General features: G+C 34.7%; 1 protein-coding gene across 7 annotated transcripts in view; it reads right to left on the minus strand.

The window, feature by feature from the left end:
* RIC8B (RIC8 guanine nucleotide exchange factor B) overlaps window positions 1-24,062 on the minus strand; it is a 97,563-nt gene that overhangs the window by 55,151 nt on the left and 18,350 nt on the right. For all 7 annotated transcript variants that reach the window (XR_012510675.1, XR_012510674.1, XR_836422.3 and 4 more), the window contains exons 3-4: window positions 12,030-12,638; window positions 3,066-3,160 (exon numbers count right to left, since the gene is read on the minus strand). Coding sequence is in view for 2 of the 7 variants with exons in the window: in XM_010970467.3 (XP_010968769.1) it covers window positions 3,066-3,160; window positions 12,030-12,638 (704 nt within the window). In the remaining 5 variants the exon portion in view is untranslated. The remainder of the gene's footprint in view (window positions 1-3,065; window positions 3,161-12,029; window positions 12,639-24,062) is intronic.

Genomic DNA, 24,062 nt, shown 5'->3' on the forward strand with positions numbered 1-24,062 from the left:
ACTTTTGGTCAACTCATCTTTGACAAAGGAGGCAAGAATATACATTGGAATAAAGACAGTCTCTTCAGCAAATGGTGTTGGGAAAACTGGACAGCAGCATGTAAAACAATGAAGCTAGAACACTCCCTTACACCATATACAAAAATCAACTCAAAATGGATTAAAGACTTAAACATAAGACAAGATACAATAAACCTCCTAGAGGAAAACATAGGCAAAACATTATCTGACATACATTTCAAAAATTTTCTCCTAGAAGAAATAAAAGCAAGAATAAACAAATGGGACCTAATGAAACTTACAAGCTTCTGCACAGCAAAGGAAACCAGAAATAAAACAAGAAGAAAACCTACGGAATGGGAGAAAATTTCTGCAAGTGAAACCGACAAAGGCTTGATCTCCAGAATATATAAGCAGCTCATACGACTCAATAAGAAAAAAATAAACAACCCAATCCAAAAATGGGCAGAAGACCTAAACAAGCAATTCTCCAAGGAAGAGATACAAATGATCAAAAAGCACATGAAAAAATGCTCAATATCACTAATTATCAGAGAAATGCAAATCAAAACTACAATGAGGTGTCACCTCACACCAGTCAGAATGGCCGTCATTCAAAAATCCACAAATGACAAATGCTGGAGAGGCAGTGGAGAAAGGGGAACCCTCCTACACTGCTGGTGGGAATGCAGTTTGGTGCAGCCACTATGGAAAACAGTGTGGAGATTCCTCAAAAGACTAGGAATAGACTTACCATATGACCCAGGAATCCCACTCCTGGGCTTGTATCCAGAAGGAAATCTACTTCAGGATGACACCTGCACCCCAATGTTCATAGCAGCACTATTTACAATAGCCAAAACATGGAAACAGCCTAAATGTCCATCAACAGGTGACTGGATAAAGAAGATGTGGTATATTTATACAATGGAATACTACTCAGCCATAAAAACCGACAACACAATGCCATTTGCAGCAACATGGATGCTCCTGGAGAATGTCATTCTAAGTGAAGTAAGCCAGAAAGAGAAAGAAAAATACCATATGAGATCGCTCGTATGTGGAATCTAAAAAACAAAAACATAAACAAACAAACAAACAAAAACAAAGCGTAAATAAAGGACAGAAATAGACTCACAGACAGAGAATACAGACTTGTGGTTACCAGGGGGGTGGAGGGTGGGAAGGGATAGACTGGGATTTCAAAATTGTAGAATAGACTACACTGTATAGCACAGGGAAATATACACAAAATGTTATGATAACTCACAGAGAAAAAAATGTGACAATGAGTGTGTATATGTCCATGAATAACTGAAAAATTGTGCTGAACACTGGAATTTGACACAACATTGTAAAATGATTATAAATCAATAAAAAATGTTAAAAAAGTAAATTTAGAGAAAAATATCTTTAAAATTTATTGAAGAAAAATATTTAAAGTAGATATCATCAGAAAGGAAAATAAAGAAATCTGATTACTTTTTAAAAAATCTGATTTTTAAAACCTCTATACACTTTTGCTTTCTTTTGTGTACTGTGTTAAAATATTAAATCCATTCTTCAGAGAAATCCTTAGCAATGTTTTGTAACTAGTGTAATAATTCTTATCAAGACACTTTTATCTCACATCCTTGTTTTGAATGCCATTTTACTTGTGATACCTAATTCCCTGTGCCCTACCCACCCCACCCCCAAATCATTTTACACCTGGACTTATAAACCCATTTTCTATTAGTTTTAGCATCTAGATTTCTAGTGAGTATCTAGGTTTCTCTTGATTATGAAAAAAAACTAGTGAGACAAAATGCTTAAAATCTTCTTAGAGGATATGATTTATTGCAGTTAATCAGATCATTTTTAAGGCACTGTCTCAAGAAAATTAAAGGAACTTTTGATCTATAGCTGCAGGAAAAAGTACACTTTTTAATTTTGAAGAAAATCTTTTGAAGGCTTGCAGGGCAGAGTACATAAAGATAACCTACTAACAAACTCAGTACAATATCAAATAATGAATTGACAATCATAACTAAAACAATATGGAAATAACTAAAAAAGAACAAGGGTATGTTTCATTTTATACTCTAGTTGTATTCCTATGAAGTTTTATGTAAGCCATATTTTGGAAAACAGAATATTGTAAATGCTTGAAAGGTAATTTCTACTATTAGAAGAACCCAATTTTAAATTTATTTGTAAGGACTTAATGCCAAAGTTATTTGTTTGCAGATTTGAATTTATTGGAATTGTTTAAAATGCCATTTGTATTTATATAGAATAAAGCACAAAGAGCAATCTTATGTTAAGGTCAGAGGTCTTGTTACTACAAATCTGACAGAAAATAGAAAGTAAGAGAACTAGAAAAATAAATGAATACTTCTTTAGTTGTTCTCAGAGAATGATAATTTTTAACAGCAGTCCATTAGTTGCTCTAACAGGCAAGTCACAAAGCTTGAACTTTTTTTTATATATTACTTGAGACTGTCACCCAATTCTTATAATAAGTTTAAAAAATTTAATTAATGTTGCTTAAGATATACTTTTTGGTAAATACTCTTACAATGAAATTAGTGAGAATATTAGTTTAAGAGTAGTAATTAAAATCGACTCTAAACCCTTTCACTTATTACAGTTGTGTGATCTTGGAGAAATTGCTTGATTTTTCTATGCTTCTGTTTCATCATGTATTGAAAGGGAAAAATAGTACCTACCTCATAAGGTTGGTGTGATGATTAAAAGAAGTTAATCTTTATAAAACACTTAGCATAATGTCATACACAGTATTCAATAATTGTGCAATACTATTATTAGCATTGTTCTGGGTTTTATAATTGAATGCAACAAATGACAAATTCTCTTTTCTTGTTTGGGCTCAATGTAACAAACAGAAGAGGACAGAACGAAAATTTCTCATCAGGGCATAGCAATGATTTCCAACCTACCAGGTACCTGATTCATGGTCCTACTTTTACTTTCTTGTGCTTATAACAATTAAAGTTAGATGTATAAAAACAATATGAACTGATTATGTCTTTCTTTGAGATATCAATACAGAGGCTACCTACCTGTGTAGCTCTTCTGTTTTTTCTTCAGTTGGACCTACGATTAGTAAACAATGGCGAAGGACAGCTGCCATGACACGAAACTGATGAGAATCACTCTATGGCAAATAAAAGAGAGGAGAGGAAAAATTGGGGATTGAATGAATGCCTTAATGAAGGAGTCTGGTGCATGACTACATCCCTGGGAGTTGTCTTATGGCCCATCTGACCCCCAAAACAGTTATTTTTATGCTATACATAACAGAAGTCAGGATAGTCTAGGAAGAATTCCCAAGGTAATAACACTAAGTGAATAGTCGTCTCATATGAACAGCTTACAGCCATCACCAGAAATGGCTGAAACCAGAAGTTGTTGATCTAGCTACTCCCTTACAACATGTCAAACAAAGACAAACATGATCAGCACCCATATATTACCTACTCTGTTCAACCTTATCATAAGATTCAATTCAACTAGGGATCTTCTCCATTTCCACAAAGTCCAGATTCTTTTGTCTGATAGAATACCATTCTAGTTTATGAGCCATTATAAAAATTCAAACAGATATAATGCTATCAGATATTTTAGAAGCGGGTTGTACACCCTTAATAAAAATATCTTACTGCTTAACTTTCAAAAACAATGGATTAAAATCTATAATCTATCAACTTCATTTTAATGAATTTTTTAATCTCCTTGTTTCCCCAAATCTTGCTCCCAAGTTCCTCCAAAGCAACCAGTGAGTGATGAAAAACAAGCAATCCAAGTTTTAATCTGTTTTTCCAATGTTTACTCATTGGTAGTGGTACTAAGACACATAGAGAGTCAGAAGGAAGGCAAGTAAGAGGAAATAGGCTAAGCTCTGCATAGTCACCTAGTTTACTTCCTCATTTTTAGTGAGATCTTGGGCCACTACAATTTGTTTAATCATCTGCATTAAGGTTGTACTTCTCTTCTTCCAGATTTTTAGTAATTAAGACATGAAATTACGATAATTATCTATCATAATCAGCTCCTAGATATGATATATTTCAGTATGGCTCCAATTACGTCAAAAACTATTAAAATGTTTTAAAGTTTTATTATATATATAATTGATTTCAAGACTATGTAAAGTAAAATATATTTATACATTATACATATATATCCTATATTCATATAATTCAGCTTTTCTAGGAAGAAGACATCATTCAAAATCTAATAAACAATAATAGCACAGTTTCAATTATTTATAATGTAGATGACAGTATTTTAAAATAACACCATCATGCGTAGATTTGGAACAGATGAAGATCTCTGTAGCATAACAGAAAAAGCACTGCACTTGGAGTCAAGAGTCTAGAATTTAGGCAAGTCATATAGCTTCTCTGAGCCAGTTTCCCCATGTGCATCTCCACAAACATGAGATTGTTAGAGTTATAAAAGGGTTAAATTAAAGATGATACAAATCAAAGTACTTAGTACTTTCAATGAAATATTTGAGGGTGAGGGGAAGGATGAGGGAGGAGGGAAACAAAAGGTTAAGACTGATAGAGCTGAAATTAGTGGGGAGGTGGGACGGGTGGAATGCTAGAAACACTAAGACTGGAAGGGTTAGAATGAATGCTGTTCCATTTGCCATTCACCTTCAAATACCTGATTCAAAATTCTCTAATATGTCAATACACTTTTACATACCCCACATTACATGAAGCACACTGAAAAGCATGTGAAATTCATCTATTACTTAACCCTTAATAAGATCATATTTTCCTTGGTTTTGAAAATTAACTAGGAATATACTTCCTTTTAAACTAGATTCTCCTTTATTTGAAGTATCACATTCTTATGCTTATGTTGGTCTCTCCACTATCTGCAACTGTGAATGAAAATCCTACTTCTTTCCATCCCCTTTCCTCCTGTCCCAATTTTCCTAACACCACTTCCCAAGCTGTACCCTACGTCTGTCTGCATGTCATCTTTTACTGTAAATCTACTAAATCTTATTTCTCTACTCAAAACAACTATTGAATTCCCTGAATTGTTTGTCTACTTTTGGCATCACTGATTCCTTTTCATTTTCCAAGTCTCAGCTAAAATATCTTCTCAGAGAAGCCTCTTCTTGACCACCTTAGCTAAGATTCCTTCCTTCATTATTTTCTATCATTGTATTTTGTTATGATTTCTTTCATGAAATCATAATCTGTAATTCCATATTCACTTATATACTAGCGTATGTATTGTTTTCTCCTTTCATCTATTACCATCACAAGTTTAGAGGGCATGTGTTTAATAAATGTTTAATAATTTTTAATGTAAATGGTAAGTAAAACAAACAAAAAAGTGCTCAAAAGTGTACATATAGCTAGATAAATTTTCACAAAATGAGCACATTCATATAAGCAGCATGAAAATAAAGTAATGCCAAGATTAAGCCTCATGGCCCCTTCAACTGACAACTTCCAGCTCTTCAAGTGTAATTCTTTTTTTTTTTAAGGGTTTTTTTTTGGGGGGGAGTAATTAGGTTTATTTATTTATTTTTAGAGGAGGTACTGGGGATTGAACACAAGACCTTGTGCATGGTAAGCATGCACTCTATCACTTGAGCCATACCCTCCCCCCTCTTCAAGTGTAATTCTAATGTTTAACATCGTGGGTTAATGATTTCTGTTGTCACAAATTTTATATGAATGGAACCATAAAATATGGACCCTTCTGTATCTGGTTGTGATATTCACCCATGTTGTTGTGTGTAGGTGCAGTTTCTTCATTTTAATTGTTTGAGAGCAGTGCTATTTGAAGTGCTGTTTGTGGCCCATACTGGTCTGCACCTTGTTTGCCACTGATCTGTAATACCATGAGTACAAAAGGTACGCTTGAACATTTATAAACTTTTCAAGCAGTGTGACATTGTGTGTAATATTGTATTATACAAGACTTTCGTTCTGACAGCTAGGGAAGGAGCTCTGGTTCCTCACAGTTAAGAAAGCATTGCTGCATACAATAAGTATATTACAAATCACTTACCTAGCCTCCTCTTGATGGACACATGGGTTGTTTCCAGTTTTGGGCTATACTGAAGAGTGCTGCTATGAACATATTTTTATACATGTCATTTGGTATGCTGGGTCACAGGACATATACATATGTCAAACTTTAAAAGGTACAGCCCAATTAAAAAAAACATATATATATACAAAAAAAATAATTAAAAGTTACAGCCAAACAGTGTTTCAAAGTGTTTTATACCAATTTACAGTCCCACCAGTTGCTCTACAGCTGTGTCAGCACTTGGAATTATCAGCCTTTTAAATGTGTCATTCTCGTGGGTGTGCCATGGTTCTATTATGAATTTTCCTTAATAAAGTTGAACATGTTTTCATGTCTATTGGTCATTTGGATAGCTCTTTTGTGAAGTGTCTGTTCAAGCCTTTTGCATGTTTTTCTATAGGGCTGACTGACTTTATTTGTAGGATTTTTAAATGTATTCTGGGTAGAGTCCTTTACTGCATATAGTGTTACAAATATCTTCCATTTGGTGGCCTGATTTTTTTTTTTTTACTTTCTTCTCTTGATGAACTCATTTTAATGAAGACCAGTTTGGCAACTCTTCCCTTATGGTTTGATCTTTATTTTGTCCTGTTTTAAAAACCTTTGTCTATTTAAGAAACGTTTGACTTGTTTAAAATAAAGTCATGAAGATAATTTTCTGTTTTCTTCCAAAAGCTTTATTATTTACCTTTTATACTTAAGTCTCATCTACCTCAAATTACTTTTTTCTCAATAGTATAAGGTGGGGATTTAAATTCATTTTTAATTTATTAAAAAGCCCACCTTTCCCCCACTGCACTTCGATGTTACCTGTATTATAAATCAGCTGACTATATATGTGTAGGTTTCTTCTAGACCCTTTATTCTATTAGTCTATGTCTCAATAAATATTTGTTGAATGAGAGCTATCATTTAAGAAGTCTTAACAAAGGTTAGAGTGGCCCCTATTTCCTACTGCTGGTTATTCTGCTGGGTGACTTTTCATAAATAATTTAAACTCTTTGATCGTTAGTGTCCTCTTTTGTCAAATAGGGTTAATATTCCTCCTATCTCCCACAGATGCTGGAAAGATTAAATATAACTTTTTTATAAAACAGTATACAATACAGTTTATACAACTGTCATTTACTTGCTTCATGAGATTAGTCTTGATATCTTTAGGGCATCAATATTCTCTCCTCTGAAATCCTACTATCTCCAAAGGTTGAGGAGGAAAAAAAATCTCTAAGACAAAAGGAGGTGGAAGAAAAAGAAAGCAAGCAGGCTTGTTGTGACAGTGGAAATCAAAATGAGATATCACTAAAAGAAAGATAAAAACTCATGAAATTCTTTGGGATCTTTTTATATAGGCTTTGCTTCTTATTTGCAGAATCTACTGCTGTACTATTGCTTTCTTTGCCACAGTGCAAACTGTGGAAGAGTTCCACTTTTGTTTGGTAAAGGTATCAATATTCTCACACGTTTTCATTCAGAGCTTCAACTAACCTAATCAAAACCTGAGAGAAAGTCTGAAGGGAGAATACTTTACACCAAGGAGTCCTAATCTGGTTGTTATCCCAAGGTAGTTCTAACTACTTCAAGAAGGTTTAGGAAACTTGTCCTATGAAAATTCAATTTCAATTCCACAAAAAGCAAAACACAAATAGTTACACACACACAGACACACAAATGCACACACACCCTCTTACCTGGAAATACTGCTATACCTCAGGTAGTATTTCACCCTACATTCTACCTTAGCCTTTTTTTTAACCTCTGCCATAGTTACCTGTCCTACTAAATTGCGTATGTTCAAAAATCTCTGTCTCCTTACAGGCAAACATTCGGTATTTCAACTCTACATCTTTTCCAGCTAGCACGGTGCTGGGCATAAAGTAATAAATGCTTTTTAAAATTAACTTGCAAAAGGAGGTATAATTTATAAAACAGATAGTGTGCTGTATCTCTAAAAAAGTGAGAATCTGCTGCTCTAAACAATGTTATTGAATGTTTTAGGCTTCTAGAGAATTTTTTAAAGTTTTGAAATTTTAAGAGGTATAATAAACTTTCCTTCCTTCCAATCATCTTTGAGGTATTTCTCCCATATATTTCTGCTATAAAAATATCAAACTGTATCATATTTTGTTTTTCATAAAACAAATATTCACTGAACACCTACTCCATGCTAAGTATGTTGCTTAGCAAAACGATTATGCCAGTGAGGTCAGACATACCCTCAAAGATCTAGAATATATGGCATTTGAAGCATGTGGGCATTATTTTCAAACATACAGAAAATATAAAGAATAGTAAATAATGTAACAAACAGTTGTACATCTGTTTACATGTTTGACCTTCCTATTAAATTGTTAGCTGTTTGAGGGTAGAGATACTTTATATTGCATCTTGTGTACCTAATACAGAACTTTGCACATATTGGGGACTCAACACAGATAGGGAGGAAGGGAGGGAGACAGACTAACACCACATGTGGAAATAAGGCCAGCTACACTTCCTACTGAATGGAGAGGAATCTCCAAATTAATCTGCTGATGGTATCAGTAGCCAGGCAGGAATTAAACACTGAGGCATGAACCTAAAATGAGCAAATGGCACTAAGTTGCTAAACCTCAAGAAAAACCTAGTCGTTAATTTTCTGCTTTTTGATGAACGGTAAATGAGTAGTCATAAAAATACCTACTGAAACAGTTAAAACCAAAACTAAACATTTGTATTTTCTGTTACAATTGAGTTGTGAAATAGGTAAAGATTTTAAAAAGTGAAATGCACAGGGTTTGAAAGGTATAAATTAGCACTATTCTTCTGACAGTCAATCTGGCAATATAAACACATATAAAAACCTAAAAGTTTTGGAAAACCCTTTGGTCCACAGATTTCAGGAATTTATCTGCAAAGATTTTACAACAAGAAAATTCACTATATTGCTATTTAAAACAGTGAACAATTGCAAACAATCCATATGCCTACACATGGGGCATTTGTTAAAGGTTGACAAATCCTACAAAGGAATCATCAAGTATCTTTATACATATACTTACGAGTATCCTTTCATAAAGATTTATCATCTTTAACAAATGGGAGGAGAAAGTGGTTGTAAAAATTTTTTTTTGGTTGCAGAACTTTTTACCCCCCAAATGAAATCTAATTACAACCTAAATTTAAAGAAAAACAGCAACAGCAACAATCAAAGGTGCTCTTTTTAAAGCGAGGGTGAAAACTTGAATTACTCTCTACTCATCCTCAGAGGTCACTCCTAGGAACTTTATGGCTTCAAGGAACACATTTTGTAAACCACTACTCTTCAAGAACATTTATTGTGGGGGAAAAAAAGAGCAAGATTAAAAATGATGGCATTTTTGTAAAAAAAAAAAACATGTTTACATATTACACAATGAAGAACAGTTAGAAAGATATACATGAAAATTCAAATAGTGCTTATCTTTGAGTGGTGAGTTTACAGGTAGGTAACTTGTATTTTTTTACTGCTCATGTTTTTTTTCCTTAAATCTTCTGTAATGTTGTTTAGCATGTATTATTTTTGTAATAAGGAAAATAATACTATTTTTAAATTTATATTTTAAAGTTGGATTCTTCCGCACAGTAAGCTTTCCATATCTCTTGTATTTTAAAGTATTAACAATTCTTTGGGTGCTTGCTCAGATGGAAAAAGATGTCTTTAAATTTGACAATCAAGGAGATATTAAAATTCAGATAAGTGGACTCTTATAGGCAAGTTTCTCTACACCTATAGGTGTAGGTTTTCTCTATGCTAAGTTATGAGTACCTCAGTAAAAAGTACTCTGTGCTCTGATTTCTATGTCTTTTCACATGCTGTTCAATTTCTGGGAAATGTTCTAGCCCCCTATTCTTCAGATGACCGAATCATTCTGTCTTCAGATCTCAGGAGAGACTTTCAGAGGTCTTCTCTGACTATACTAAGCATTCTCAATCATTGTACTGTTTCTCTCCTAGCACTTAACACAATTTGAATTATATATTTGTTTACTTATTACTTGTCTCACCAACAAAACTGAAGTTTGCAGAGACTATGTGTATTATTTGCCAATATATTATGCAACACCCAGCATAATACCTGGCAATTGTTCATAAATGTTTGTTAACTGACTGAATGATTAACTAAATGCTTGCTAAAATTTGAATTTAGAAACTCAAGTGGCTTAAAATAACCTTTCCCACACTCTTGCCTTAATGTGTTGCCTAAATGGGTCTTTGTTTTTAACACTGTTTACAATTTCTGATAACTTCAGTAATAGCCCAGAGTCACATTAACTGGGCACATTTTATAACGGCTGTATCAACTGATCTGTGATGCACAAGATGTCTGCTGAGATGCCTGCTTCAGGACTACTGATCCTTTACCATGTATCCTTTGGAAAATAAACACTCTATAATACAGAATAAAAGTTTGCCACTTCAACGTTTTCTAAAGCTTCTTCAAGTCTTGCTATTAATTATAATGGAAGCACACATCATCTCATGTATATACTGAATTATAAACCCTTTTTGTCAGGAATCTGAACAGTGTGAGCTACTATTTTGGGGCATAATTTAAATAACAGGGGCTCCAACAATGGCAAACCAACAGTCTCAGAAGAGCTCTTGCAACTAAATGGAGAACTTAAAAACACCAAAACAAACAGTGTAAGAAAAATAACCATAGAAGGTACCAAATAAGCATAGAGACATAACATTTTAAATACTTCCAAATATTTGGTTTCAAAGCATAAATGGAGCATGTGGGCTTTCCACATCTTTTCCTGCCAAGTCCCAGGAAAAACTGACCATACTACAGTCATCTAAAACAGCTGTTAGGACTGATCTTCAAATATTTGGTTTCAAAATATAGACCTATTTGCACTTTAAAAACTCAGATGCCTGCATACTCCCACTATAGCCCTGCGCTGAGATAATCCTTTCAAAGTAGGCTGCTGGCAAAAACAGGTCTTTTTATTCATGGTTAGAACTGCTTCAAATGGACACAGCAGAATGTTAGCCTGAGTCCTAAAGTCAACTGTCAGAAAAGATAATTTGCTCTGGCACCAGAATACTTCTTTTCTCTTCTTTTCCTGTTAAGGCAGAAACTGAATTTTACGTTATTTAAGGTTAAAGAAAGAGGGTAAATGTGCAATGTTAAGATTCTAGAAGCAAGGAAAAAAGTTTATGTCTACTTCACTTAAAATTGTTGATTTCCTTAAACTAAGTTTCTTGTTTAGCATAGTGTTCTTGTGAGTACTCAAATATAAACTGTCAAACCTGCCTAACTTCGGGTTGCTAGAAGGTCCAAGGCACAGAAAAGGATCCTGGTCTAGAAATAAGTCAAGTGGTTTAAAATAACCTTCTCATACTCTGGTGTAATTATACTTGTTTTCTAGGACTGTGTATAAACATGGATATCCAGGTGTAGTCCTACACTTCTGACAATTATCTAACACGACAAAGTAACACATTAGGAGACTGGGATGATGGGTGATACACATAGTCTTTTACCCTTCTCAGCAGACATCAATTCTGATTGATCTATTTCAACTGGCTTGATTTATCTTAATGTTTCTGTAAGACTGCAGGCATTGAAAATGTCTATACCTTTATGAACCACATTGTTTTGTTCCCTTCAAATCTTATTTAAACCTTGTTCCTGAAAGAAGCACTCTTTTAAAAAAAAGGATATGTGATAGTACAACTCAGAAAAGGAACTATATTTGGCATCTTGCAAAACACTAGTCCATCTTCACCCTATTCTTCTGATAAGTGTTACACAAATGGAAAGAATAAGAGTTATAATGGTTAAGAAACGTATCTTGAGTCATTCAACTGATTAATGAGGGAACTAGAAATTTTCCATTTCCCAACTTAGCATTCCTGTCTTGCAGGCAGTTCCAGGGATGCCCCAAACCAATTAAATTCTAGGTAGATAAGAATACCCTTCTCAACCTTACCTCTTTATGCACCTTCCAACTGTCTACTGTCACATTGAAGAGAGCTTTGAGGGCCTCAATGGCACAGTCTGTCTCCTGAGGTGAGAGAGGAGGTCCATTATGGTCTATGGCCGATTCATATTCATCGGTCCACTTGATGCTAAAGGCACTTTCCAAGATCTGGGTTAGCAGCGGTAGTCCCTGGAGCTCATAGCGCAATTGTGACCTGATGTCGGTGTGCAAAAGTGACAGGAGGAAGAGCAAGCGCAAGTCAAAGCACTTAATGTCACTGATAAACTTTCGGTCCTTGCACTTTCTCAGGAGGTTACAGAGCTTTGCAGCAAGGTTAAGTTCCAGGCTGAGCTGCTGTGCCATCTGACTGTTGAACACTATGTTACACAGACATTTTAATGACTCCACAATAACTGGGAACTCTGACACCTTATCCAAAGAATCATCCAACTCATTTAGCTTGGCTAGTCGCAGCAGTATCTGCATGTTTTCCTTGGTTGTTACAGGAACTAAAACCTTTTTGTCTCTGGAGAGAATGCGGAGAACTTCCAGGCAGGATACTTGACATGTTGTTGGGATGTCCTTTATAAGAACTTTAAATATGCCTTCACAGAGTTTCTGAAAAACAAGAATGAGTACAACAAAATCATTATTTGGTCCAAAATGATTTAAAACAAAATGTTTCTCTACCAGTGCATTTAATGGCAGTTTAGGATCTGGCTAGAAAATATTTTTATTCTTTTAATGTCACAGAACATTAGAAGTGAAAGAGACCTTATATTTGGTATATTTTCTTTTACTTTACAGACATGGAAATTGAGGTCCAGAAAGGTTAAGTTGAATTAGTTGGGTAACAAGAGGTAGAGTACAGATTTCCTAACTTCCAGCCCAATATTTTTCCTATAAAATCATTTAGTCTCTTTTAAATTGACTAGTTTCAAATGTCATATAGCTTTGTTCTCAATGCATTTTTAACATCAGATGACATACACTATTAGGCTGGAAGGCAATCAGTCTGAACCATAGCTGTTCCCTTCCTTGAAGTAAAAGTTTAATGCTTCGAGAATTGGTTCACAGTTGGCCACAAGTACAGGTTCTTGTAAAAAGATTTAAAAGAAGTATACATTCCTGCTCAGTTTCAGCTTGCTATTTCTTCTGAATTTATAGTATTATGGCAGTAGTCCCATGTTTTACAAACCTTAGAACTCTCTGTAGCTGACATGTAGTAACATTTAATCATCAAATGACCCCAGAGAAGATCTTTTGCTGACAACACTGCTAAAAAGCACTCTAAGTGTTGGGTTCCAAAGAGGGTTAAGCTAGCATATATGGTGTCTTTCAGCCAATCACAAGATAGTGCTCCTCTCCAGGCTGAGAAATGTTCCTACTGGTGATAAATTACAAGAAGCCCTCTTCCCCTGGGCAGTCCTGTGCCAGGACACATGGCTTGGGAAACTCAGACCATAGGCAGGGTCTTAGCTCCCTTTTGTTCTTTTGGTGTAGGGTACAGATGACACAAATACATGTAGTAGCCCTGGTTCTAAATCTTGCTACTACTATCTCAGAAACAATCCTTTATTTGGACCCAAAGTGTACTTTGTCTTGAATTTTTTGAAAAATAGTGCTAACATTGTCAAATTTAAGAACCATTGATATTTCAAAATTCAATGTTTAGCTTTCTTCTCCATAAACTGCAGGTCTGGGTCTCTGAGATTCAAACCTTATATGTGGAATAAGCAAGTATAACCATTCCACTGCTGACCATTTTTATATCCATTACATTTTATAAAAACAGCAACAACAACTATGACCAATAAAAGATTTTACAAAGTTTCTATTAACCTATCATCAGACTTTAACTCTTTTGAAAAAGAGGCTATCTGTGGGGCAAGCATTATGATCTTTGCAGGAATCCCAGGCCATGTACATCTTCTTACTATATCCTGGTTATACAGCTAGAGAAATGTCAAATTTAAATGTAATATGCTCTCTAGATGGAGGGCGGAAGGAAATGAACCTAACAAGCTAAAAAAACTTCACAACAATGTCAACTCTATCCCTAACATACCTGATAACTAGAAGGGACTTCCATTTAATGTTTTAATATCATTGTGAAAACATTTTCTAAATGAATGCAATTTGGGGGTGGGAAGAAAGAATAATGTGCCCATTATTAAAATATATATAAAATGGGAAATTCTCTCCAATTTCACATCTTTCACTTCCAAGAGAAAAAAAAAATACATTCTACATACTATTTCCTATGGGTATATTCCTGGGGTTGGAGTTAGATAACTTTGCTCCCATATAATTTTACTCAAGAGGGAAATCATCTACATTCCTATTTAAGAAATACGTATAAATAAGGTATTATAAAGTATTATATACATGAATTTGGAGTTCTACATATCTAATAAAACACAGAAATCTTTAGCTCTTTTCTTTCTAAACCAAAAACAAGAGCAACAACAAAATCCAAAAAAAAGTCTGTGGGTAATATGGTTCCTTTCTTCCTCTACCTTTAGACTAAAGAAAGAAAAAAAGCAAAGTATGAATACAAACTGGAATAGCCCAGACTATAAACCAAAGGGACTGTTAAACTCTGGGACATAGGAAGGCTACATAAAAGAGATTAGAGGCGCCTACAAAATTTATAGTTAAAAACTGCCTCATCTAAAGGCTTGCAAGAGATCAGCAATACAAGACTGTTTTAAGCACAGTTTTCAATAATAGTTGTTCTTAAACATGCCATTTCTCATCACAGACTTGCCTCACATAATGACTGCTAGGTAGCTTTTTGCTCTAATGTCTCTTGAAAAGTAATACCACTTTTTGGACAATGACCCTCTCCCTTTTTCGTATTACAACTTAAAATAAATCAAAGACATACTCAAAATATAAAAGAACTGATATTTAACTGAAAAACTCACTGCTGTAGTATAACTATTTTTAAGTGCAAGATAACCACGAACTCCCAAAGATTACCTGCCTTAAAGTCTAGCACCAGACTCTCCAGCACCTTCCAAAGAATAACTCCTTTGTATTCTTCTGCAACTAGCTTTCACTATCAAGTCTTCTCTTCCTCTTTTTGCAAGTACAATAAATCATTATATTACATTACATTTTAGGTGCAAATCATTTTTATTTACTTTCAAAATGTTTACTTATATAAATTTGTTTTCATTGTTCATCTAATATATTTTTTAGTCTGAAAATTATTTTGGTATTTTAGATAACGATGGAACACATAATTGTTTCCATTAAAACTGACGGAAATATTTTCTGATTTAATAACTTTTCACTTAGAGGTAAGGATTTCAGGAATGAACAAAAGTCATAAAGCAAAAGTTAGGTATGCTAACAAAGTATAATTACTTCAAAGAGGCTGAGAAAAAGCCCTTTTAAAATGCTTATTAGCTTAGCAGTTATGGCTATTTCTATAAAATTACACTGCAAGACCCAGCAGCACAGACTCAAGATCAAGATTCCAAATAGTTCCCCAGTGTTAATAACAGGTATTGCCAAAAAATTTTTGGTAGTTTGCTCCTGGATGGAAACACTAGAGTATACCATAGCAACGGTTCTCAAACTTCAACATGTATCATCATCACCTAAAGGTATTATTAAAACACAGACTGTTGCATATCACCCCCAGAGTTTCCATTTCAGCAGGTCTGGTATGAGGCAAAAATTGGGACTTTTAACAAGTTCCCAGTTGATGTTATTGCTGCTGGTTCAGGAGCCACACTCTGAGAACCACGGAACTACAGTTAACAATGGACTGACAAGAAAGACAAACAAAACCTCCTCCCCCTGAAAAAACAAAAAACCCCACAATGGACTGACATAACTTGGATGCTGGGGCTAGGAGTTAACTGAGAGTAACTGACCAGATAAGCATAGAAAAGCAGGCAGAGCTGAAAACCATTAGCACAAATACCTTAACTTCTCCATGGTCCTGAAGATGTACAAAGGTGACAGGGATGGAAAAGGGATGTCATTGTCCAGTCATACTACCTTTCTTATCTTTAATGTTAAAAACCACTAGAGGTGTGAAGCATATTACTTGTTTAAGATGAGTGGTACTGGACTTGGAACTTGTTCAACTTACCATGGACTCTAGAACTAGAACACTACTGTGATTAAGAACAAAGGTCCTGGATTTAAATTTCTTGTGTTCAAAGGTTGGCTCTTCTACTGTCTTCTAATGGTGTGACTTCTGCAAGTTACTTAGCCTCTCTGGGTCTCATTTACTATAAGAGTTAAATGACACCACCATGTATAGCACTTAGAACAGTACCTGGAATGTAAGTGTTCAGTACAGGTTATATTTTATATGTTATTATTAGGTAAAAATCTCAAAGTCGTCAGCTTAACATTTAAGATCCTGCAATCTGCTTTTTGAGTCTTCTCTTTCATACTATTTCTCTAATCAAACCCTTCTCTCTAGTTATATTCCTTTCAAATTATCTCATGTAGAACTCTTTTGCTTTTTTACGTCTCCCCTCTACGTGCATCAGTCCTTTCTCTTTGACCATTTAAGTTTTAATCACTCTCCAAAGCTAAGCTTAAAACTCACTTTTGATATAAAGTTTTTCCTAACCATTTCAGTTCCCAACATTCTTTCTCTCCAAGGAATACCCAAACCAAAATTTGCAGCAATACTTTGGTGCTCAGCACATTCTTTCTGTTTTCTTTTAAGGAGTTTGCCTCAACTACTAAAAGCTCTCTGAAGGTGGAAAGGACATCTTTCTTTTATGAGAGAAGAATATGTACTGCAGTGGCTTTTGAATCAGTTTAGTACTTAGCTTTACCAATGTGATTCAGACATACTATTTTACTTCTCTGAGCCTCACTTTCTTGTTTGTAAAATGGGAATAATATCACTTTTACCTCAGAGGGCTGTTGTGAAATAGACTCTGGGACATAAAAAGCACTTTTTGAATTGTGACTATTATTATGTTTTATTTCTTCATAATCCTTGTAGCCCTCAGCAGAACAACTAAGCACCCAAAATATAAACTGACTGTATTAAGAAGTTCCCTGAATCTAAAGCATTAGTAGAAGTCTATACATATTGTCCTGATACTTCTCCTTTCTAAGAAGGAAAGAGAAAAGTAGCAAAGGCTATTCTTATGATTGTACTGGTAGGATGGTTTGCCCCTCTGGGTGAAAAAGTATTTTCATATGAGTAGCAGAATTACGTGTCTTCATATAAAGTTCTTTTTTCTGAAGAGCTTAATTTATTTATACATGTTCTTTAAAATGCAAAATGCATCAAACTATTAAAGAAAATAGAAAAAAATTCGTAATTATACTACTTACTATATTTTATATGCAGTAGACAGAAGGGTTTATCCTTAGTCAATCTATTCGATTATCAGTAACATGCATATTACTTTAACATACAGAGTTACAATCATCATGTGTATATAATTTTGTTTCTTGTCTTTTAAATTTAATTTGTAATATAATTACATGCATTTTTCACATCTCTGGGCCCTTATAAACATAATTTTAACTTGATGCAATATTAAATATGACTCCTGTTCTCAGTAAGTCTCTAGCATGAAATACAGCAAAGTTCAGAGTGGTGGACTTAGCATCAGAGGGGATGGCTTCATAGTTTAATAATGACAGTTACATTGTTTATGTGCTTTATAGTTTACAAAAAACTTTCACATTTGTTCCTCAATCTAAGGAATGCTTACAGAACACTTAATATACGATTCTTTAAATGATTGCCTAAGGACACTTAACTAAGAAGTAGAAGTCCAGGACTCAATCCAGGTCATCTGACTCCAATGTGATCTCCACTGTAAGTCAATGATTGTACTACAGCTGTCTCTCATGTATTAACTGTGACTTTGAGCATGTCACTTTATTAGGTTTTCTTCTTCCTCTGTACCATGCATCAAGACTTTCTAAGACAACCTTCTTCCAGCTCCGGAACAGTAGGCTTTTCTCTATGAATCTGTAAAGTGAGGATTAGCTTTGGCTTTAGCTATGAAACAAGTAAAACATGCCGTGAAGCACATGTGAGCATTCAAATGATCTATCATGATTTATACATTGTCCTAAAAGGTGACTTCCAAAAATATTTTGAAAAATAAAAGCCAAGTTTTATAAACAAAGAAAATGTCTTTGCTTAAAATACAGATATCATAGTCCATTACACTCTGGCAACCCAAAAAAGGTTGTTAGGAAATACTTTTGGGACAAGTGCTACTCAAAATTATCTGCAGATTGGTGCCAGCTCACAAACTGTTACCAGACCATGTTGAGACAGGTATTAATAAGTTGAGAGTATGCATTTAAAAACCTTTATAGTGACTTGACTTTGCTGTGACATCCAAGGATGTGATTATTTCTTTAATGATTCCTTTTATTGCATTTACAAAAGTACCGATCTACAACAAACTAGGGGAAAATTAACAAGCAAATAAAAAACTTGGTCCTTCATCACAAATAATGTGAGAAGCACTGTCCTAGAGAATGTATTTCATCCTGTATAAGGTTACTTCAACTATATAACCAAGGCAGTAAAACTAAATTAGATAAATGAGATCCCAGACTAAAGAGGAAATAATATAAAGCCTCATAAATATACTTACTAAGACTTTGTTTAATTGTTAGGCACATGGTAATACAGAGAGTATTATCCCTTTCTTAAATAGTAACAGAATTGTGGCAAGGCCCATGGCTGCTTAGCTACACCACATTCCTTAGCTATTCTTCATGGCCATATGACTGGGCTCTTACCAGTGGAATATATTGGCACACATTGTATGCCATTTTCAGGTTTGAGTCTTTAAGTCAGTGGGCATGCCTTCTTCACTTTCTTGTCCCCTTCTGTAGTCCAGAACCTGGAAGAGGCAGCCCAGTATAGGCTAGGACTATGCTCTGTGAGTAAAGCATGGTTTTTCCGAGCATAAGTTTCATTACATGTAAAATGGGGATAATAACCTCTGTATGAGTGTTGTTTATTAAATGAGATGATAGTACACAGTAAGAGCTAAAATTGTACATTTCTAAGAACAACCTATTAAACCTATTAAAGAACCTATTAAAGGTCTCAGCTAATAGCAGTATTTTGATGGAAGCTTGTTTTTCTCAATGAAATAATGAGCTGACATGTAGATTTGACATTTAGTTTTCTCCCCAACATCAGTGCTTATCAAAAGGATTTAATGAGCTGAGGTTTTTAAAAATCTTTACTATTGGTTGGTGAAATGCAGGTAAAGATTCATAGATTAATTTAGAATAAAAATGGGCCAATGACTGAACAACCAAATCAAAATGAACCTACAGTGAACAAGGAAAGTGAACGCTGCAAAAGACAAGGACTAAATAAATGCCTGTTTTATTTATAAGAAATAGGAAAATGCAATAACTTTCCAGTTCAAGTCAGAAAGAGGGGCAGAGTACACACATAGCACAGGCAGTGAGTTCAACTTGGCAGTAACCCTATGATAACTACAGGCCAGAAAAGAGTTGAAGAGCCAAAAAAAATGAGTGTAATTTCCAGAATCAGAATATTAAGAGTCAGAAAGGGCTATAATGACTACTTAACATCAACAAACACTAGAGTGCAAAAGGTTCTGTAAAAAAATGGATTTTCTGAGATAGTAAGTCTGGGAAACTTATAAAGCTTATTAAAATATTAAACATTCTCAGATGTACTATGGAAAAAATTTGTTTTATTTTTTAAAGTTGATACTTCCTTTATTTATTTGACCACAGAATCCTTTCAAAAAATAATACCTAATAAATACTCAGGACTAGGGGATATTTCTTTTCTTTTATAGATATAAAAACTGACTCCCAAGGAGGCTAAATGATTTGCTTAAGGTAGCACAGAAAGCTACAATGGGAAAGAGGACTAAGATTATTATTTGATTCCCAGTCCTACTCTCTTTTCATCCTACTGGTATCTGGTGATGAAATAAAATAAAAATGAGTGTTCCAATATTCAAAGCAATTCTGGGTTAAGCTAGATCTGTGAAAGGAATTATTGAGTACTGATTTTTCTCCTTAAATAAACAGACTTAAGTCCTTAAACATGGTTCTACTACTACTACTACTTCTCCTCTAATGTTTCTGTTCTTCTGTTGCAGTGGTAGTGAAATACCTATCCTCACAATCTACCACTTTCTCTTTAGTAAGAATGAATTTCCTACCCTATCCCTACTTTCTTGCCCATTATGTGTACAACATTAGCCACACGCTTGATTTACGCTCTCCCTGCAATCAACCAATACTCCTATAGTGATAGGATAGGACCCTGCTCTTAAAATAGGCTATGCACATTCATCTGGGAGATATGGCTCACTGCCAGGGATGCTTAAAGTCACAGGACAATCTTAGTGTATCTCTTTAACCAATGTTTTACTAAAAGATTCATCAGGGTGGGGGTGGGGAAGAATTTCTACATGAAAGTAAACAAATGTGTTACAATTCACAATACAAAAAGTCACAGGAATTTTTAAGATAAAAAAAATCAAATATCAAAGGAATTTTGTAGTTAAGGCAGGATCCCATGAATGATGCCTTCTTGGCCTCTCAGGGTTATGCCTACACTCTTCTCTGATGGATGTCATTGGATATATATTCCACAGAGATCTAATTTTAGTTCTTAACTGGAGCTGGAGGTCAGCCACCTAACTTAACTTTTGCCCTCTATGCTGAGTGAAAAGTGTGTGTGTGTGTGTGTGTGTATGTGTGCAAAACAGAAAGCGAACAACAGAAAGGGATTAAATTCTAAAATAAATCTACTATAATCAGCAGTTAAAACAATGTTGTCAGTTTTACAAGACAGATCTATTAAAAATTGTATTCTACAAAATTATTAAATAATTAATGACTTAACTGCCAGTGTGCTTTTAATAAAGGTTAAGAGAGGATTCTGGAGGTCAAATTTGGAATTCTTTATAAAAAGCTAATGATATTTTCTAAACAAATACTCACATGGCTGGGTCCATTTATATTCAGCTTAATATTACACCTATATGCTTTGGGTTTTTTTCCCATTGGTAGGTAGTATGGGAGGCAATGGTAATTATCAGCTTTTATTTAACAGATAGTGTCCTTGTAAACGAGGTTTTACCTTACTTCCTAAATTTCACCTCTACCTTCCCTTCTTGCACATGTACATTTTTTCAGTAATACAATCCTTCTGGCTATGTTCTATATCATGGTGATCATGCCAAAAAGACTGACAAGAGAGCTTAGAGTAATAACAATCATGTAAGTTGGGCTCAAGTTTCTTTGCTAATTAGCAATCCTGAGAAAGACTTGTTGCACCATCAAGAGTTCATTAACAGATGGGAAAGGCAACTTAGGTGTAAATAAAAACTTAAAAACCAATCATCTGCCCTTCCTTTCTTGACTGAGGGCAGAAATGGGCATGTCAAAGCTTTTTCTCTTCAAATACATTACCAGCCAATTATGCTGCTCTTACCACTTAAGTAAGAGTTTTTATTTTTCAGAAAGCTCTCTTCTCCATTACCTATGCAAAATATATTTTAGTATTTTAAGTTATACTGGTAAGTACAGAAGTATTACGATTTGCTGCATTTTAGTGACATCCACCCCACAACATTCACTCTGAACTAGTTACTCAATCTCTGAATCGCTGGTTCTCAGTTCTAATATCCCAGGCATGTACAGAAGATAGTCAGGGACTCTGATGATAAGCTGATGCTACGGACTAAATGTTTGTATCCTTACTAAATTCATATGTTGAAACCCTAACTCCAAATATGATGAAATTTGGAGATGGGGATTTGGGGAGGTAATTTGAGTTAGAAGAGGTGATGAAGGAGAGGCCCTGGCCTGATGGGATTAGTACCCTTTTAAGAGACACCAAAGAGCTAGCTCACTCATGCACTCCCCATCTCTGCACAAAGAAGAGATCAAGTGAGTACACAGTGAGATGGCATTTGATTACATGCAACGAGAAGTGGTCTCAGAATGAAACCTACCTTGCCAACATGTTGATTTTAGACTTCCCAGCCTCCAAAACTGTGAAAAATAGATTTCTTTTGTTTAAGTGACCCAGTTTTTTATATTTTGCCATGGTAGCCTGAGCAGACTAAGACAGCTGAGAATAGGGACAAGAGGGATGTTGTCTTAATGAGATAGTTGTGATTTTAAAGGTCTTCAAAGGCACAAGAACATACTAGTGGTAAAGCAGGAAAAGCATATAAACAGATGGTTTGGATTTTTTTCTAATTCCTAGTTCTACTATTTTCTGAACTTGAATCTGGAGCAATTTACTTCTATCTGAAGTGAAATTTCCTCATGTATAAGATAGAAATATATCTATTTAACAGGATTATTGTACAATAGCTATCTCTGTTGTTAATATTATTACATTATTTAATATAGACAGCATCTGAGACAACATATTATAAGGGGTAAGGCATAAGTTATTTATTGAGAAGCAGTACGATTGAAATAAAGAAAGCACTTGGGTTCAAACACTAGCTTGCTCCTTGTAGCTATGTGATCTTGGCAAATTTCTGAAATCACTGCGCCTCATTTCCTCATCTCTAAAAGCAGGGATAACATCTAAGGGCTTATAAATATTAAATGAGATGATATATTTAAAAATCTCTAGCACAGCACTTGGGTAGAATAGAGGGCAATGCACATTACATCATAAAGATGGCCAGATGGACAAACAGATCAAGCAACATCAACATGCACACTCTGCACAGGCACAATAGGGCTACCAAATTTTTATCTCTATTTTCCTTTCAATGACAAAGCCACTTGAAAAGGAAAGTGCTGATGTTATGAACATAACATTGTAATTTTGTACAAATTTTTTAGATTCTATAGTGTCCATTTAGAATCTGTAGTCCACTATTGAGCACTTGTGTACATAGCCATAATACAAGCAACATAACTCAAAATGCTCCCAATGTAAAATTCAAGTACATGCCGATTATTCAAGAGAAATAAATTCTAATTATGTGACAAAAAGTTTATTTTGGATTGGGGAGCTATAAAAGCACATGACTCAAGTTATTTATATTAGGGAGACTGAACATACGTAAAATGAATGAATATGGAATAATAAATGTATTTCAAGGTATACCAATTTAAGCTGTGAATTAAAAGATTGAATAAACTACATATAGAGAATTTAGCCAGAGAAAGCTTCTTGATAAATGTGACTGTTGGGCATAAGTAGAGAAAAAAAAATGAAAGAGACTGAGCAGAAGAAAGGAGGCAGGAAGACAAGCTAAACGGTGGACAAAGGCATAGGCAGAGAGGGATATGGATAAAGCACGAGGATCAACCAAAGCTGATTTAGAGTTCACACAAGTAAAAGCTTTCTAACAGTTATCCAATAGCAGAGTGACTGCTGTGAGCTTCCCATTAGGGAAAGTATTCAGAGTGTCATTACCCTCAGTGCAAGATACCTTAGAAGGAATCACTGTACTGGAAGATTTTCTGGGTTCCTTACTATACTGTACGTTCCTTGAGGAGCCACTCTGCCATGATAATCACTAAAGGCAGAAAAGGAGGCAGAGGACCTGGTTTGAGTTCCAGCTCTTCCACTCAGTAATTGTAACCTTAGGCAAGTCAACCTCTCCGCATTTCATCTATAAATGGGGAAGTTGGGAACGCCGGAAATGTCTGTTCAGCCAAGAACACTTTCAGGTTCCAAAGAGTTTTTAATTAGTCAAAAACGTACATGTTTCTCTGCTTTCCTTAGTCATGGTCAGACTTCGTAAAGAACTAATTGCTGAGAAAAAGAATCTTACATTTTATGCAGAAAAGTAATCTGAGGAATCTTAAAAAAAAAAAAAAAGTTAGCATGCCTAACTCCTATAGGTCAAGTACTGCACTGCTTATGGGGATATCCTTACTAGTTATCCTATCCAGTCATACTGCAAAGCATGTGCTTCTGTTTCCTGTCAGTGATTTTAATTAGTTCAGTGTCAAAGCTTTATTTATGCTCTGTGTCAAGTCTCAAATTCTGGATGCCTAAAATCAGAAAATGAATAGAATTGATTCATAAGCTATACA

This window comes from Camelus bactrianus, chromosome 12 (genome assembly GCF_048773025.1).
Source record: "Camelus bactrianus isolate YW-2024 breed Bactrian camel chromosome 12, ASM4877302v1, whole genome shotgun sequence".
NCBI lineage: Eukaryota > Metazoa > Chordata > Mammalia > Artiodactyla > Camelidae > Camelus > Camelus bactrianus.